At 35.2% G+C, this 17,875-nt stretch overlaps 1 protein-coding gene across 1 annotated transcript in view; it reads right to left on the bottom strand.

Moving 5' to 3' along the window:
- Window positions 1-773: 773 nt before the first annotated feature.
- Cbl (E3 ubiquitin-protein ligase CBL) overlaps window positions 774-17,875 on the bottom strand; it is a 109,356-nt gene continuing 92,254 nt past the window's right edge. Inside the window, exons 7-12 of the mRNA XM_083111730.1 lie at window positions 15,016-15,096; window positions 12,614-12,756; window positions 9,139-9,251; window positions 7,127-7,471; window positions 5,539-5,656; window positions 774-3,931 (exon numbers count right to left, since the gene is read on the bottom strand). Coding sequence (XP_082967856.1) covers window positions 3,709-3,931; window positions 5,539-5,656; window positions 7,127-7,471; window positions 9,139-9,251; window positions 12,614-12,756; window positions 15,016-15,096 — 1,023 coding nt within the window. The 3' untranslated portion in view covers window positions 774-3,708. The remainder of the gene's footprint in view (window positions 3,932-5,538; window positions 5,657-7,126; window positions 7,472-9,138; window positions 9,252-12,613; window positions 12,757-15,015; window positions 15,097-17,875) is intronic.

Raw genomic sequence — 17,875 nt, 5'->3', positions numbered from 1 at the left:
GATATGGAGTGTGTAAAATGCCTTAATGGAAGAAATCTTGTGCTGCTAACCGCTAGTTTGAGGGTCCTGAATGTGCCTCGTATAAATGTTACGTTAATCACAGAAATAGTATATTGATTTTTTTTTTAGAAAAAGTAAAGAGGGAATGAGCAAAACCACGTACAAAAGTTTAAAGGTCATTCCCCACGATGTTTCACTTTGTAATGTAATGTTCTCTTGAGACCAAGAAAAGCAGTGCGTGCCATTCTGCTGGAATTCGTGCATGCACCTCCCGTTACATGGGATGCGTATCAGCAGTATTTGTTGGGTGAGAAATAATAGAAAATAACTTCCTGAGCACTGCAAATTCATAATGTAATTTTGATCTTGCTTTCTACTATTACAGAATAAATAAGGTAGTTAAAGAGCGAAAGCTTTGGGATGCTAAACACAGTGGAGGAAGAGGGGGAGGGGAGGTGGCATGGGTTGGTGACATTGTTTATGCAAGAGGATATTCTCCTCTTGGTCCACACAGCGATAGGGGACTCATTGAATAGGTATGATATCATTCACTCTACATCGGCATAGCAACAGCTTTACAACCTACAACTAAGAAGCCATTTCTTGAACCTGAATTGTACTGCACATTATATACAAGATATAATTGTTTCTCACTTTTTGCCATAAAAAACCAGGATGTGCATTACACACACATGTGCATTATACATGCATAAATACGGTAGTACTAGGAAATATTAGCAAATAATGTGAAATAAGCACATTATCAGTTTCAGTTAAAAATAATGCATTTTTAGTGAATTATTGAGTACAAAATTCTGTGTCTTTCAAGCGGACTTCTCTGATGAGCAAGTGTTTTTGAATTTTTTCCTCGGAAATGTTTCTCTCCATCTGAAAAGACACATTTTCCTAACAGAAATTACTGCTCAAAATGTAGGACATTAATGATTTCTCCAAATTCCTCCTGGATGCCAGAAATAAGCCTAAAATGAAGAACATGTCCTGGAAAAAGAGGAGATCTGGTAGCAAAGCTCCAAGCTATATCTGAAATGTGTGTTAGTATTTTCCAATATGTCCACAAATTTTAACAAGAGGAAATGAAAATCACTAATGTTGCTCTTATAATACGGCCAGTGTATACACAGAAAACCATTTGCCAAAACTATAGTTCACTTCAAGGCATGGACGTATTCAACAATCTCCTAAAAGGAAATTTCAAGATTTTAACCACACTGCCATTACTTTATGATGCCTAATGCTGTGCTCATACAGTAAGCATTTCATTGAGGTGAATAGTTAAGGTGCAACTGAGAAATTAATTACTATTATGAACATCAATAAAGAAACGTCTTACCTGGAAAAGGTAAGAAATACTCAACCTTTCCTCTTGCACATGTTCCAAGATTGGACGGGGGCAGTGCTTGAAATGGAAAATGCTAGTTTGGGGGATGTTGAATCGAGTCCAACACTTTGAGCACTGGGCAGGGGAATATAGTTTGGGGCTATGTTCTCAGTGTTGTCACGCGTTTTTGCCTCAGTGCTGTAAACCACTGCAGAAAACGGTTGAAAAAAATTGTACAATCAAAGGTAATAGTCACCAACCTTATAAGAATTGGCAACATCAGTGACTCAACTCTTAGATATGTGTCCCTTTACATTTAGACAAGTTTGGGAGGAAGCTCAAGATGTTTTTATCTAAATGTCCAGAATTGTATCATGCTTATATTTGCACTACAGAATTTAATATGTTTAGTGTGATTTATGGTAATTTAAAGTTTGAAGATTGTATTGAGTTCACTTTATGCACAGAAAGGTGCTAATTGGGATAGACAGTACCTACAGTTTAAAGTGGAATCCGAACAATTTGGGGATTGAACCTAGGACCCCTTCATCACAAGGTGAGAGCATTTCCAGAGAAGTCCAATGGTAACTTAACATCTACTGAAAAGTCTGTTTAGCATTCTCTTAAGTTTCAGTATTTTTATAAATTCTGGTTGAGACACATGTGTCTAACATCATCTTTCATCACCATTGTGATTAACCTACAGAAGTAGAAAATGAAAATAAAGAAATATGACAACAACCATAACTTCATTGTTGATTTAAGTATGGAAAGCAATCACATTATACAATTTTCCATATATTAAAAACAGCTATAGAAAAATGACTCACTACTTCCAAATTAGCTTCATTTGATAGAATTTAAAAACAGAAAAAGTAATTTTACGCTCTTTTTGTAATTTTCTTCATTCCTCTGTCACTTGAATCATGTACAAATAAATTCTCTAAAGAACACTGTTTTGGTTTCTTACATATTCAGGTGATAATCTTCACAAAGTTTTGGTTAGGGAAGCAAAAAAATGAAATAGCAGAAAGGTGGAGAATTTGAATTTTGTTCTAAGCCCATTTTATGCACAAATAGGCTAATCAGGGCTGAACCCACAGTTAAAAGTGGGATCCGAAGCACCATGTGCCTTCACTAGGTATTGAAGTCGGGACCCCTCAATTTGGTGGGGAATATTAACAGAAATGAGTTATAAAATACATGTTATTTTGCAGGCATAAACACAATTCATTTCAATAACAGTTAAATCAAATCTTCAGACATTTTTTAAAAAAATGCCCATGAGAGAAAAATATATTTTACATGAAATTTCTCAATTTCACATGAACTGTAAACATGTTTCATCTAAAATCTACATTAAAGTGTAGTATTTCATTTCACATGTGTTAATTTTCTAGTACAGTTACTACCAAATGTTATACTGTTTCCTCCTTTTCCCATTCAATTGTACACTCTTGATTTTTATTACATCCAAGTTACTTTAACGATTTTCTTAAGAAATAAATTAAAGCAAGATTACTAAAAATTCTACACCAAATCAAATAACCTGCTTTTAAATGTTGAAATTCATATGCATAGCTTCTAACATTATAACAGTTGAAATATTGACACAAAAGAGAAAATTGCACTAGGGTACTTTTTAAAAAATGTGATCACCAATATCTTCAACAATGTACAAGAACAATGAGACAAGAATGCAAATTATAATCCTAAAATTAGTTTTAATCAACATTAAACTTAAAAGAGCACAAATTCCACCACTTGAGTGAGCTTATGCATACAGGTTTTTTGAAGTGAAAGCATGATAATTTTTTTAATACCAAAATCACTATAACAATTCGTCCAACTGAAGTCATAGCAGTCTTACAGTATATCACCCTACCAAAAATGTATACTGGTATACAAATCACTTTCCATTTCACAATAGGATACAGTCTTCGTTAAAAACACATACACAAAATTGTACTCTCACTTACACTTCAAAGTCTTAACAATATATATTTGCATCTTCAATGGAAAAAAAAACCATGTTCGCTGGTTAAAATATTTCAATGGCCTTGCGAAGAAAAATTTGTTCTCAAACTTCTTTCAAACTAACCACAACTCGTTCTGGTACAATACTGGTACCTACAATGCTGCTTGTAATTTCAGAAAAATAGTGCTCTTTTTTTTTTACATTCATTATTGTACATTTTCCTTTGTTCTTGCTCGCGAACTTCTACACAAAAGACTAGATTCTGACTCGACCACTACATATATTTCCTCATACAATTGAGGAGATTTTTAACGCTTTGAACACTTAGCATTCTGCCATTACAGAAGGTACAACCTGACTAGTAGAACAAATAATTGAAACTTTATTCACATCATGTTCGTTTAGTTGCAAATTCATGTAAGATGTCACAAGCCATTTCTATGTCGTTCCTGGTAATCCCGAGAGCTCGGATAACAGCATCTTGTGCGTATCCTTCCGATGTTAGTTGTGCAATATAATCCATGTTTATATTTTCATACGAAACAGTTTCACTCTCTTTAGGTTCATGACTATCTACATGATTTGTAGAATGACATGCATTCATATGACAATGGCTGTAATAAAAAAATAATTACTTAATTGGCATGTATACAGATAATATACTAGCTTTCTTTATAATTTCAATGTCTGATCCTCTCACATGTATAAAGGAGAGGATGCAGACTGGCAATCACATATAGGGTGTCCGAAAAACACTACATCATGTCAAACTTCCAAGATCTGCTCATTATGACCTCCTACTTTAAGACACGCCTGTAAGTGGAATATCATGTTCCTCAGGATATGGAACACCATATCTGGTGGTATGGTATGACTGAAACTTGAAGGTGGCTGTCTTGTGTGCTTCTTGTACTTTCCATATGATGAGGTACTTTTCTGAACACCCTGTATATGCATACTCAAAATTATTAACAAGTAATATTACACAGGGTGTTTACTTACTCTTGGATGTTCCCTCACAACTTTCAAACTAATGAACATAATTCAGTGATATGGACAGGGCTTGTATGAGAAGCATGATGATCTTGCAGCAAGTGTTGAAAGTAGTTGCCATCAGCATAGAGGCATGCCTGGACAGGCCTCTCCATGTTACAGAACATATTGGCCTTTGATTTGTGCAGGGGCAGGTGCCACACGAGGCCGCCACACTTGTATCCTTCTGTAACCTTTCTTATACACCAATGTATGTCCATGTCAAATTTCACACAATTGCATCCATTAGTTTGAAAGTTATAAGGGAAAATCAGGGTCTGCGATAGAGCGAAACACCCGGTATTGAAAATAATAAGATTAAAATATGTAAACACTGTTGTGACACTAGTTGTTCTTATCAAAAATACGACTGGCAGAATCAAAGCACTCTCAAATCATTGGATATAAAATGTTAAAGAAAATACATAAACTAGTTAGGTGGTGGTATGATAATTTAAGAATAAGATATATATTGTGACATTAGAGCACATAATTACAGCACAGAATCAGTGACACATTCATGGCTTCGTATATATATAGATAAAAATTATAGTCTGTGCCTTGTTCTATGAATTGACCTTCTGATAAACTATTCTCTGTCATTCCTAAACTGATAAGTTTCTTGAAGCAACAACAAAAGCTGTTTCCATCTGTCACTACTTCAGGCAAGATCTATCTAATTAACGAACTAATAAAGACAAAAAGTTCAAATTAGTTTACAGACAGCAACAATATCTAATATATTCCAGATTTTTCACATACAATATATTATTTACACCAAACAATATGTGAGTTCAGTTACTTAAATTTTACTTCATGTTAGAGAAAGAAAATATATCCTTTGTCATTTGTTTATGTCTATTTTTGAGCACATTGGACTTCAATTTCACACACAGCAAAAATGTTCATTACAATACAATAATCCAGTAATGCAAGTTAATATAAATATATGCTACATTAACATATAGAACAAAAAAGAAATATCTGCAAGGATTAAAAATAATGCAATGATTGTAAGATTTCCATATGTAGATAATCATCAAATTTTAATCCATTACGTTGTAAATCTTTAACAAATCCATCACAAATGTATTTCTAGCAACACTGACAAAACGTTCTATGAAAGAACCTGTAATTTATCATAGTTTCTTTTCTAACAATGCAACACAAACATTCAATTTGTACTCACCTATTATCTGCAATAGTTGGATTTACTTTATGTGATGAAGAAGGTACAATAGGAGAAGGTATAGTTGATTCGGCATCTATCGTAGTTTTATTCAAGTGGTTAATGATAGTTGTACTTCCTGTAAAAGTGATGCATTATGTATCAACATCTTAATAATGCTGTGGGTGTAATGTATTCAAGAAAAATGGAGTTCTGATAGTGGCATGTCAAATATCCTGTTACAACTTAAATATAAGTCCTGCAGTGTTGCTATTTATACTTTTTTTTAAGGAAGACAACTCACAATAGATACATATGCTCTATTAAACAAAAGGGAGTTAATACCGATAACGTATGGATATAAAAGTTATTGATGGCATATCGATCTGAAACAAAAATTGTAAATGTTCCACGAAGAACATGAATTTTACATTCATCACCTCAGTTAATGTATGTAACCAGTTTATTGTACTGGATTTAGCATTAGAAAATAGAAACTGTGTATTTTGAGTTTGTTTTACAAAATGAAGATTTATGAATTATACCTTGATTTTTTTTTTTAAAAAAAAAACAACAAAATGAAAGAATTTTGCACTACATTACAGGTAAAATTATAGGTAGTTATCAGAAAAATTATCAGCAATATTACACTGAAGAAATTAATTTCAGACTAGAAATGCCAAAACATGACTTTGAAGAGTGGAAACATTAAGTTATTTTCGTTCTCCATAAGACATACAAGGAATTTAAAACACATTTGCTTATAGCCATTATTTAACTTAACACTTTAATTGCCACGTGTATCAAATTTGTATACAGGGTATCTCCTTTGCAGGCCATGTATACACAGCTCCTTTGAAAACAACTGGGTGTATGAAACTATATTGTTACTACACATGTATAAATGTTATACACACAGCCTAGGGAAGAATAATTTTTAAAAAACAGATTGATTGATTGGTTGAATTGTTGTTTTTAAGTCTACTTTATACACAGAAAGGTTAATCGGGACTGGACCTACAGTGGGATCCAAACCACTGTGTCATGTGCCTCCACCGGGTATTGAACCCCGGACCCCTTGATTACAAGGTGATGACATTTACACTATGCCATCGGGGGAGGGCCCATGCTTTGGGCTCTGGGTATGGGACACATGCAGGTTTTAGTTTCCCAGCTTTCCTGAGATTTCAGCCTGTGTATGGGGCCAGTGGTCACCCACCATTGTAAGGAAATTGTGGAGCTACAAATGAGTAGCGTAACCTGGTCATAGAAACCTACGACGACGACTAGGGGTTCATCGTGCTGACCACACGTCAGCCTTTAACTGGTTAAATGATCTCCCACCAGAGGCCAGCAGTCACTGAGCCTACCGAGCCTCATGAGCTCCCACAAAAAAAATGCAAAATTCGGCCTGGCAGTTAAAGTGTTAAAATCAACATACAGATCTGCTTACATGAGGTAAAATACGGTTTAGAATATATCAGAGGCTTCTTTCAATATTTAAGTGCATTTTAACAGAACTGATGCCTTATGCTCTTAACATGCTCAACAACTCAGGAAGCCAACACCCTGTTGAACTACAGAAGTAAAACCTGTCGCTCCAACATACCTGGGTTAATGTTAGTATTCTCGTAACTCGGTTCCTCTGATATGTCAGCCAGTTCAGCATAGTGAATCGTATGACTGCCTCCACTATGTTGTCGCTGTAGAAGTGGATTATTGGAAGCTCCACCCTGAGTAACTACCGAAGAAGACGAATGAGGATGGGGTTTCGGCACTATCAGTGGAGAAGTTGGTGCTTGTGAGGTACTGGGAGTAGGGAACATAGGGGTGGTGTTCGATTTGGAAGGTACGGCTGTAATAAGAGCTGAGCTAAGAGATGGACAGGATTGGTGTCTTACGTGTGAAGGGAAGCTTTTGGTTTGTAAGATATCATATCTCACATCCACATTACCTTTAAAGAAACGAAGAGAATATATAAATATTACCTCATATCAAATACGTAATTACAATAAAAGTAATCAATTATATGCTGATATGGCTAGTTGACCCATAAAAATGTATTTTTTATATGGATGGGCTGATATGAAATTTTGGCTAATACTGATAAAGTATCGATATAAAATTTACCGACACCAATATTCTACCGATTCAATATAAAATTTCAAATGGTTCACTGACCTCCTTAATAAATGTATGTTACCAGATAAACCAAACTTTTGCAATGGAAAAGAAGCAGCATATTTAGATACCAGTATGGAATAGATATTATGTTTATACCTATAAAAATTACAACAAAATGGCACAATATTGCACTAAATTTAAATATATTTATAGATATATCAGATCGGTAAAATAAACTGTACTTTTATCGATACACCTTTATGCCTATATCGGCTGATACCGATAGAGTACCCATTAATATGTCCCATCCCTAATTATTTATATTTTTTTAACTGTTTACATACTAAAAACCACAGTTCTTTGTGGGTAAAATCCAGCCAAGCATATTTTCATTGATTGATTGGCCAGTGTATCAATCTGGCTTTTGGAGTGCGCAACTATTTGCTAGTTAGTTCTCTGGCTTTTGGAGTGCGCAACTATTTGCTAGTTAGTTCCATAATTGTGCCCAAGATGCGTAAATACCAAAATTTTGGGGTTCAAAAGCCAAGAAAGACCAATTGTTTATAAAATTACAGTATATTTTATAAATACCTACAAGCAAGGACATTCTTTGAAGACACTATTATAACAGGACAAGAAAAAACGAAAAATGTATAGTGTGAAATTTGCAAGAAAAACTAAAAATAGCATGACTTACTATTCCTTAATCTTTAACAGATAATTATCAACATATAACACAAGTGACTTCTAGTAAACCAGCCTGAAATCGAAACACACAACCATGGGCAGAAATGGTCCTATACATTGTTATATTTAGACTGTCATAAAAATTATTGAATGTCAATCATAAGCATTCTGTGAATGGTGACAAAAATTGATAGGTGAATAACGTTTCCTTTTTTCTTTTTACCAAGACAAAATTATTATATACTCATTGAAATATATATATATAATACAACCATACCTGATTGCCAAACCTACATAGTGTATATTCTTATTTGAGCACATAAATACATTTTTACCATCACACCATTAGTGCCTGAAAAATGTGGAAAATTAACAAAGTTGAACAAGGCAAGCACACATTTAAAGCGGCCCCGGTGCCCACCCAGCATCAAATAACATGGGTACCTGGGGGAAACCCTGGGGGGTAAAAGCGGTCAGGGGCATGGTGCTGATCACATCACCCCCACTCACGACCGGATCAAGAAAGTGTGGGGCATTACCCCCACACCCCCTATACGCCTTCATGGTGTAGTGCTAAGCACAGGGGAACACTTTACCTTTTCCTTTACATCAAGCATATGTGAAATCTTCCTATTCAGAGGCAGAGAGGCTGCTATCCACTGAAGGTTAAAAATGTGTTTAGATATTATTGTATCCACTTATAACCACTTTCTGGCAAAAATAAACACTTTTTACTGCTATCAAGAGAGTAGTACTACCTAGTAGTACACCTAATTAAATCTTTATGTTAATTGTTAGGGAAAAACCTACTTGATGTTTCTGGTTCATCTATATCTTGAGCAACAATGGTAACAGTACACGTGCATGGCGGTTGTACTGGTGGTAGTGGGGGAGCTTCTTCTCTTGGAACTGTTAGATGATTGCTGGAATTAAAACAGAGAGTTCATATAACATGGGTAGGAAGCAGCTACATCAGGGTGGGTACTCTATGAACTCACTTGGGAATAATTCCAGGTTTTCAAGGCAAATTTTCTGAAATTCAAGATGAAAAGTAATATTGTTATAATAATAAAAAAAATTGCATTAGTATTTTCATTAAAAAATTTACAAATAGGTTCTTACATCTTATTATTTGGTATTTTTCTTCGCATTTCTGCCACTTTTGGCTAATCATGAAGATGAGGATGAGAGATGATACTTGATGACACACAAATAACACCCATGCCCAGGTTGGGATTCAAACCACGAAGACTGGCTTATTATACATCTTACTAAGTATGCAAATAAATTATGGATGTCTTTCACTAGCTGGCTCAGTAGCTGAACACTAAGTCTGGGCTAGACCTTTGGCCATCACCAGGGAAACTGTTTTTGATATTTCCTCTCCTTTCTTAAAACTACTACAATAATCAAAATAGTTTAATTGGCTTACATAGTTATGAAACTATTGACAATATCTAGACAACAGCGAAAGCAAACAACAAAAAGATTCATATGAATGCTCCAGAAGGAATTCTAAACAGATGCAATTTTACAGAATTTGGTTATTGTAGCAGTTTTTAGAGAGAAGAAATTTTAAAAAATGACTTCCCGGTAATGGCCACAGGTCTAGTCAAGCCTTATGTGGTTGACTTTAGATTTTGACATCAAAGGTTGCATGTTTGAATCCTGGCATGGACATTATTGGTGATTGCCCCTTCAATCATTTTGTCTAATCATCACTCATCCCCATTGTCATGATTAGATGAAGAGGATAGTCCCCTGCAATTTTATTTTACCCCCCCCCCCCCAAAGTTTAAAACTAATTATGACAAGGGAACCTTTGAACATGACATCATCAGGAAACGACCCTGCTGGAAATTCTACTGTTTTCAAATGTCTTCTACTGTGTACTGTGAAATGTACTGAAATCGTATTGTAGATCTACTGTACTCTACAGTAGAACTACTGTACTGTGCAGTAAGGCTACTGTACTGAAAGAAAACAATGTGAATAATAATGCATAATACTTGCTACAATATATTATAAAATCATTTATTGACTCCAAGAATAGACAAATTAATTTTTGACACTCTAATGAATACTACTGAAGTCAGATACGTCTTAATGAATAAGTTACTACAACTATTTCTTAAAAAATAACTCAACACTAAAGCAGCTAGTAGTTTGAATACATTATCGTATCAGTTAATTTTTTTTTTTCAGCATTGGGACTTCCAAGGTTATTATTATATCTGTGTAATGCAATTGCAGAAAGGAGCCATCTTTTGATCAACGTAGTCAACAGTGTTTGCTTGCTTTGGTTTTTCAAGCATTGAGGGTCAGGTCTTCATTTAAACTAATTTTTGCTGTTCTTGTGTGAATATAGGAAGAACAATATGCCAATTTATGTATAAAAGAGTATGTTTTTCAATTTTCTACAAGTGCGTTAACCACAATGAAGCTACACTCTTAAAAACGTGTTTGCTTTATTTGATTTCTTTCTTGTGTGAATGAATTCCTAAGTAGCAAGTTCCACATGCTTTACCATACATTTATTTTACTCGTTTATAAGATTTTTCCATTACATTTTCAGTTGCAAGAAAATTTTAATTAGTGACAAGAGTACTGTTTTCAGACAGAATTATACTGAACACAATAAAATATGTTAGTTCTACAATTATATTACTGAAAACATTAAGAGTACAGTTCAACTATGTACTTAAGATAGAGGAAACAGTTGGACTACTATAAACAGTAGAAAACATTAGCAGTACAGTTCATCTACTGAAAACAATGGAAACAGTTGGGCTACTAAAAACAGTAGACAACATTAGCAGTACAGTTCAGCTACTGAAAACAGTAGACACAGTTGGGCTACTAAAAACAGTAGAAGACACTAGCATTACAGTTCATCTACTGAAAACAGTAGATGTTTCAAAACACCCCTTGATCTACTGAAAACAGTAGACAGAACTTTCAGTAGGGCAGTGAAGGAAAATTGCTGAAACTTGCCGAATGTACTTCAGGCATGAAAGATGGAAACCCTGTGATCTTGATATTTGTCTTGTGAAGAGACAAAGTGTGGACGAAGAGGGTTAAACATGGTTATTTTCACATTTGTCAAGAAAATTCACATAAAATTCAAGGAAATCCTTGTTGGTAGAATTTCCTGTTGTATTCCTATGACTAGGGACATTGAATTTTCGCGATGCGCGAAATCGCAAAATGTGAAAAAAAGATGCAATTTTGAACATTCTGCACGTAACTACACCCCCAATGATGAAATATGCATGAGTTCTATTCGCGAAGTAATGCGAAATGTGTGCTTTTCTACGAAATGAATGCTTTTTCGCGAAATAACCGTGAAATATCATCAAATTAAGTAGAAAAAATGCAAAAACTGGCAATCGAGGTTGTGCGCGATTTATAACGAAATGTTTGCCTAAAGTTTCCTACCACTTGCAGCTGAAGAACGTTTTATCTTTGATCACATCAGGAAGACGCTGCAAATTGGGATTTGCCATGCACATAATCTCAGTTCGAAAACTTCGCTCCCTGTCAAGCTGCATTCCTTTCTTCCCCCGAATGTCTACTCAACTTCCAGTTTCATTGAACTTGCTAGATGTAGCAGTGATAAGATTAGTCTGTTCCCGCACATCAAGGGAAACAATGGTGTCATTTGTGTTCAGTCATTAATGAATTTTGTTTATCATCATGTGATTTTCAACATGTGTTTGTGTATGTGCAGTAGTGATTATTTTATTTGTTGGGCAGCAAGGATATCCTTTAAATACATACAATGAATAAATCACTTGAGATATGCAATTTAGAAATGAAGTGATTTTGTGTTGATGTTTTCTTTTTGGTTGGAGAGCTAAGTACTTGTGTATGTGCACAGTATATAAAAATGAAGTAGTTTATCAAGCTCTTAATAGTGTAATTTAAAGTGTGCAGGTTATTGGCCCACAGCACCCGATTTTGGTGATGGGGCTGCCACCTAAGCCTCCAAGCATTGGGCCAACCACTTTTGGTTACTTGAGAATCCTCTTTAAGAAGTCTTCTTTGATGAATTCAAGAGGCAAGGTAATGCAGGGAAGGGACATTGCATGTGCAAGGACATGTGCATTGAATGCGACCAGTATTCACACGCCCACCAATATGACGGACGTCTGTTTGGAACACAACAATATGGTTCCCCCTATGCCTAATATGTTTCAATCATGATCATTTACACCCAGCCTAACTGCTTTACATTTTATAGGGGGTGTTAAGAGACTTTTGAATCACCCTGTATATTCCTTACCTTGGAGATGTACTTGGACTATTCAAAGTAGGTGAAGCTCTCCGTGGAGGTAAAGGAGGAGGTGCTGTGGGTGGAATTACCCCTTGCACCCTCCTCACAGGTTGAGGTGATGCTCTTGGAGATATCATTGGACTCCTATTGCACTGGAAAATCAAATTGAAATGAAGTTAGGTTTTACATTCATAAATCAAGGTGATTGCATAACGAACACTACAAATTTCCCAGGGCACGTAGTAACAATTTTGAAACTAATTTCTTGCTGAATTTTACGAGTAAGATTTTGAACATATTGCCTTACATAAATATGTGAAAATGGTCCACATGAAGCTTCTGGTTACATGGTACAGTCAGGAAGTCAACTGCTGTTGTTAGGGACTTACGAAATCACATTGAAATATCTGAAAAAAATAAGCTTGCATCATGTATTATCTTTTGATGTTTACTATCTGTTTTTTCTGCCAAAAAGGAATATAAATTATATTAATTTAAAGTTGTCTCCCATTGATTTCATAATGATGGCAAGTTTATCCTGCTTGTACACCACAGGCCAAAAGTCACGATCAGATTTTATTTATAGTGCAAGAAGGTATTATTTGCAAGCAAAATTGATGTAAAAAGTTGTCATAGATTGAGAGGAATGTTTACCACTTCAAATACATTGTGTGGTAATAATTCATCTGTTTCCTTACAGAGGTCAGTCAATCTCATTCCCTGTTAGGAGTCAGGTTTCCTGATTAAATACATTCAATAATAATAATAGTATGGTTACACCTCACCTACACTGTGACGATACACACACACATACACACACTTGCATACCCTTACTAGAAATGGTAAGGTTACAACACACACACACACACACACACAAACAATTAAACTATTTATCATTTGCTCTTCTTTGAACTCTTGCTGCTACGAAAGGGAGACACTTCTGCATCTACATACATTGCACTGTTTATGTACATCATCTTGCAAAATATATTGTACTTCAGATGGCTAGAATGGTGTTATTTCTTTAGTGGTCAAAAACGCTGAGTTTCATATTTGATAAACAAATATAAATTCTTTAATTAATGAACAGTTTCTTGATTATAATGTCAATGATGTTTCATGTTAAGTTTCATAGAGGAAAATCTACATGCTGAACACAAGAGTGCTGATGCCCTTTACATTATGGAAACATTAGTCACACTTTCAACTTCACTAACGTTATTGGAAAAAGTCATGTCTTTTGAAGATTAAAAATTTAACAGTGGTTAGAGAAGTTCTTCAATGACGATGGTATGAAACCAACTGTTTGGGACAGAAGTGTTGATTGGGTGCCAAAACTGGAGGGCCAAGGATATTTTATTTGCTCTTGGCGAGTATTGCTTAGCATTAAGAGGCAACTGCCAGATGCCCTCTGATCAAATCACCATCACCATCCCCCTTCCACAAATATACACCTCAGGTCTGTAGTGTTATCGCCGCCCATATGTATGAATAAGAATAAACTCAAAGCATAGAACCTTAATCATTGCCTCTACAAATACATCAAGAAAATGAAAGCTTTTATTTTAAACAGTTGACTTTATCCATAGAAAAGTTAAACTACATTTCCTTACACTTTCCCGTAGCATCGAAAACAAGGCCTCAACAAGTCAAACACTATTAACAATTGTTTACCTTGATGTTCTCTAGGCACTGTGAAAGTCTGTTAATGCCATGTGACGACATCATGTATACAAGGTATTTCTGTGACCTTGAATCAAACTGGCAGGGTGGATGGAGACTGACCCGAGTACCAATATCAGATAAGGAACCCTGCCTGGTAATGCATCATTAAAAAGTTGTAAGCCAAAACTAGTAGGAACTGCTTATGACAGCAGAATAAGATAACTGAAAGATGCAGCTTGTGGATGTCATATGAACATTCAGGTGCACTGCCTGGCAGTAAAGGCTGACAATTGGGTTCCAAGGCAAGGGACACACATTGCATGCCCTCTGGGCAAGATTCCTTGCTGCCTGTGATATCATCAGAATGACTCAAGGAACTGGCACCACTGATAACAGCAACATGACTGACGTGAACAGTCCTGGTAACTTCTTGAGTTCTTGTTCTTGTTATACTTCATGTTGTACAATAAAGTACGTTGTTAAGTTAACGTTAGTCTTTATAATAATAGTAAGACGACGAGACAGTAATGTCCATATTAAATCTACAAGCTGCATCTTTCAGTTGTCTTATTCCACTGTCATAGGCTCGTCTTGTCTTATAACGTTTTAGTGGCGCATTTACTGCCTGGCATTCCTCATCTCATATTGGTACTTGAGAGCCAGTCTCCATCCACCCTGCTAGTTTCATTCAAGGTCATGAAAACACCCTGTATACATGTATTAACTAAGAAAGGAGAAATACTTACACGGCCATCAGCAGTTTCTGATCTGGGAGACAATGCCAGTGCTTGTAAACAACTGGTTCCGCAGTTCCAGGGACCAATATCCTGCAAATGAATAAAGGTTAAATGTATCTTCACATCATTTCTCATGGTAAGGAATCTTAGAGAAATTCAAATATATTATCACAGTAACATAGAGATTAAGATATCCATTTAATGCAACAACCTTTACACTACTGTAAGGTACGGGGGATGGACAAAAATATGGAAACATCACATCGGAACAGGTGATATCAACGCAATTTTTCCACTTGAAATCGGACGTGGTGCGACATTATTTTGTTTTTGCACCGTGAGATAGGGCCCTGTCGGACTAGTAGGAGTCGACAGTTACACTGTAGATAGCCTGCAGTGCAGTTGATACTGAATCATCTACGAGCTGACAGTGTTTCAAAGAGGGCAAACTGTTAGTGCCCGCCTTGCAGGCGCCTCTGTTACCAAAGTAGCCATGTTATTTGGCGTATCGAGAGGGACTCTATCCAAGATCATGATGACATAATAGTGTGTCCGGAAAAACATCATTAGATAAACACCTGCGTGGACGAAAATGTACACTGCATGACAGAGACAAAAGGACACTCAGGAGGATTGTGACCATGTTTTGCACAAGAATGGTGCAAGATCCCATTATCCACCATCCAGGACTTGTATTTGTCCATTCCTCGGAGACCGCAGGCCGTTTTGGAAGCTAAAGGCGGTCCTGCACCTTATTAGCTACAGCATTCGGGCTTTTCTTTGCAAGTGTTTCCATATTTTTCTTCATCCCCTGTACAATCCGAGTGTATGAATGAAAATATGAATAAAGTTCTGTTTAGAATCTGGACAAAGTATGAATGCTTTATTTTGTTTGTCCTTTTACTCATTGTTGCAATTTACTAAATAGCAGAAAATAACCAATAAGCATGATGCAATACAATGCAGTCTTACACATCTAAGAAATACTCATTATTAAATTTATTGTAGCAGTAAAACAAAAAAAAAAGACAACAATACAACTGATGTTTACAATCATTCATGCACATTAAAATTTTATTATTTATTGTTGCACATGCACAGAATTCTATATTTCTAATAAAACACAACAGCTTACATTCATCACACAATTTATTACAATAAAAAGCAGCAGGCTCCAAAATTTACAAATTAGCACCAATAGAATATGCACATACATATTGATTTGATACAATTCTCATAACTTATTAGTGGCAAATACTAGATGAATTTCATTCAAAATTTAACACAAATTACATCCAACTTGCTTACATTATATATACACAGATACATGTAAGATATGAATCTATTTGTATCTCAAAATAATTTGAAAAAGAGGGAGGTTTTAGGCTTATATGGTAGTAAGCATTCAATAATAGTAGCTACATTTCCCAAATATAAATGTGTGTAATTTCAAAGAATAACTTTATAATAAATACATGAATGTGACGAGTAATATACGAAAAAGGAAAATTACAACACCAACATTTTGTACCTGATTTTCTTTGTAATTTTTACATACTTCAATGAAATTTGTAAAAATAGTATAACATTATATTTCAAGTCATTTTTGAACCACACAATAAATAGAACATTCTTGAAGATCATACAATTAATAAAGATTAAAGTGTAATAGACAATGAAAAATTAGAAATAATTTCTCTCTTTAATAATTATTCACAATGTTAAGTATAAAGTTCAAAATAATAATATTTAAAAAGTATAACTTTCAGAGATTGTGGAATGAACAGCAGCAAAAGTTTGCACAGAACTAAGAAACTTATAACTTCAGTGTGGAAGTAATAATGAATTTCATATCTCATTGGAAGGTTTTTCTTTCCAAACAAGCATTTCAAAACTTTAGTAAGATTATTATAAGCTTCATAATTAAAGCTGACACTATTGCACCAAGATTATGAGAACCAGAACACATGCATAGTGATAGTGCAAACTTTGTGTAACAATAAATAATGCACGAGGTTGTTGAAACAAGATAATTTCTTTAAATAATTCTCGAACCTTTCCTGGCAGCATATAATGAAGAGATTTTCTTGGGATACCAGATGAAGATGCAAGTGACATTAGCTCCCGAAATCTCGGAAGCATATCAGGAACTGACCTGGCTGATCTTGAGAATATCTTCATCAAAATCATTTTTATATTTTACTTTGTATTGTAATTGAAAGTCTTCGTTCCAATTAAAACTGGAGTTACAAATTAGGTTCCTGCTGCCTACTTTTCTGCTGATGCACTTGAAAATGGTGCTTGAATCGTAATTCATTTTCCAACTGTTGCAGAACCATTTCTCATTTCTTCTTAAGTGATAGCCAGGAATTAAAACAAGTGGTTAAAAGGTTGAAATAATGTTTTTTGTAGCTCCTAAAACTAGAGTGTGTATACAATAGACAAGCCATTGATCCTAACCTGAAAGGGAATCTGCATTTACTTTCCTGTACATGTGCTTTGTTGTGGTCAAAACAAGCACAAATGAAGCGAGTCACCAGTAGTTTTCAGTTTCTTTGGCATGTGTTCAAAGAAGCTGCAAAAGTTGACTGGTATTTGATGTAGTGATCAAAACATCGCACCCCTAAATTTCATTCTGCATCTCTTCAGCACCCTAGATAGTTAATCCTGGAACTGCCGCTGTGTGTAGACAAAAGACTTTCAACCTAAGGTGAGCCTGGTCGTACAGTCCTGCTATCATTATCCCTTTCCTTTAACTTTTTGAAGCCACTTTTAACGGTTTAATACCTGTCATTCACGAGGACAAAACAAGAAATGGTTCACAAACATTGGGAAGAAGATTTAAGCATTATTCAGGTTATTTCTCTGT

This window comes from Lepisma saccharinum, chromosome 25, assembly GCF_977018435.1.
Source record: "Lepisma saccharinum chromosome 25, izLepSacc3.1, whole genome shotgun sequence".
Taxonomy (NCBI): Eukaryota; Metazoa; Arthropoda; class Insecta; order Zygentoma; family Lepismatidae; genus Lepisma; species Lepisma saccharinum.
This window is presented reverse-complemented; position numbering and strand designations above follow the sequence as displayed.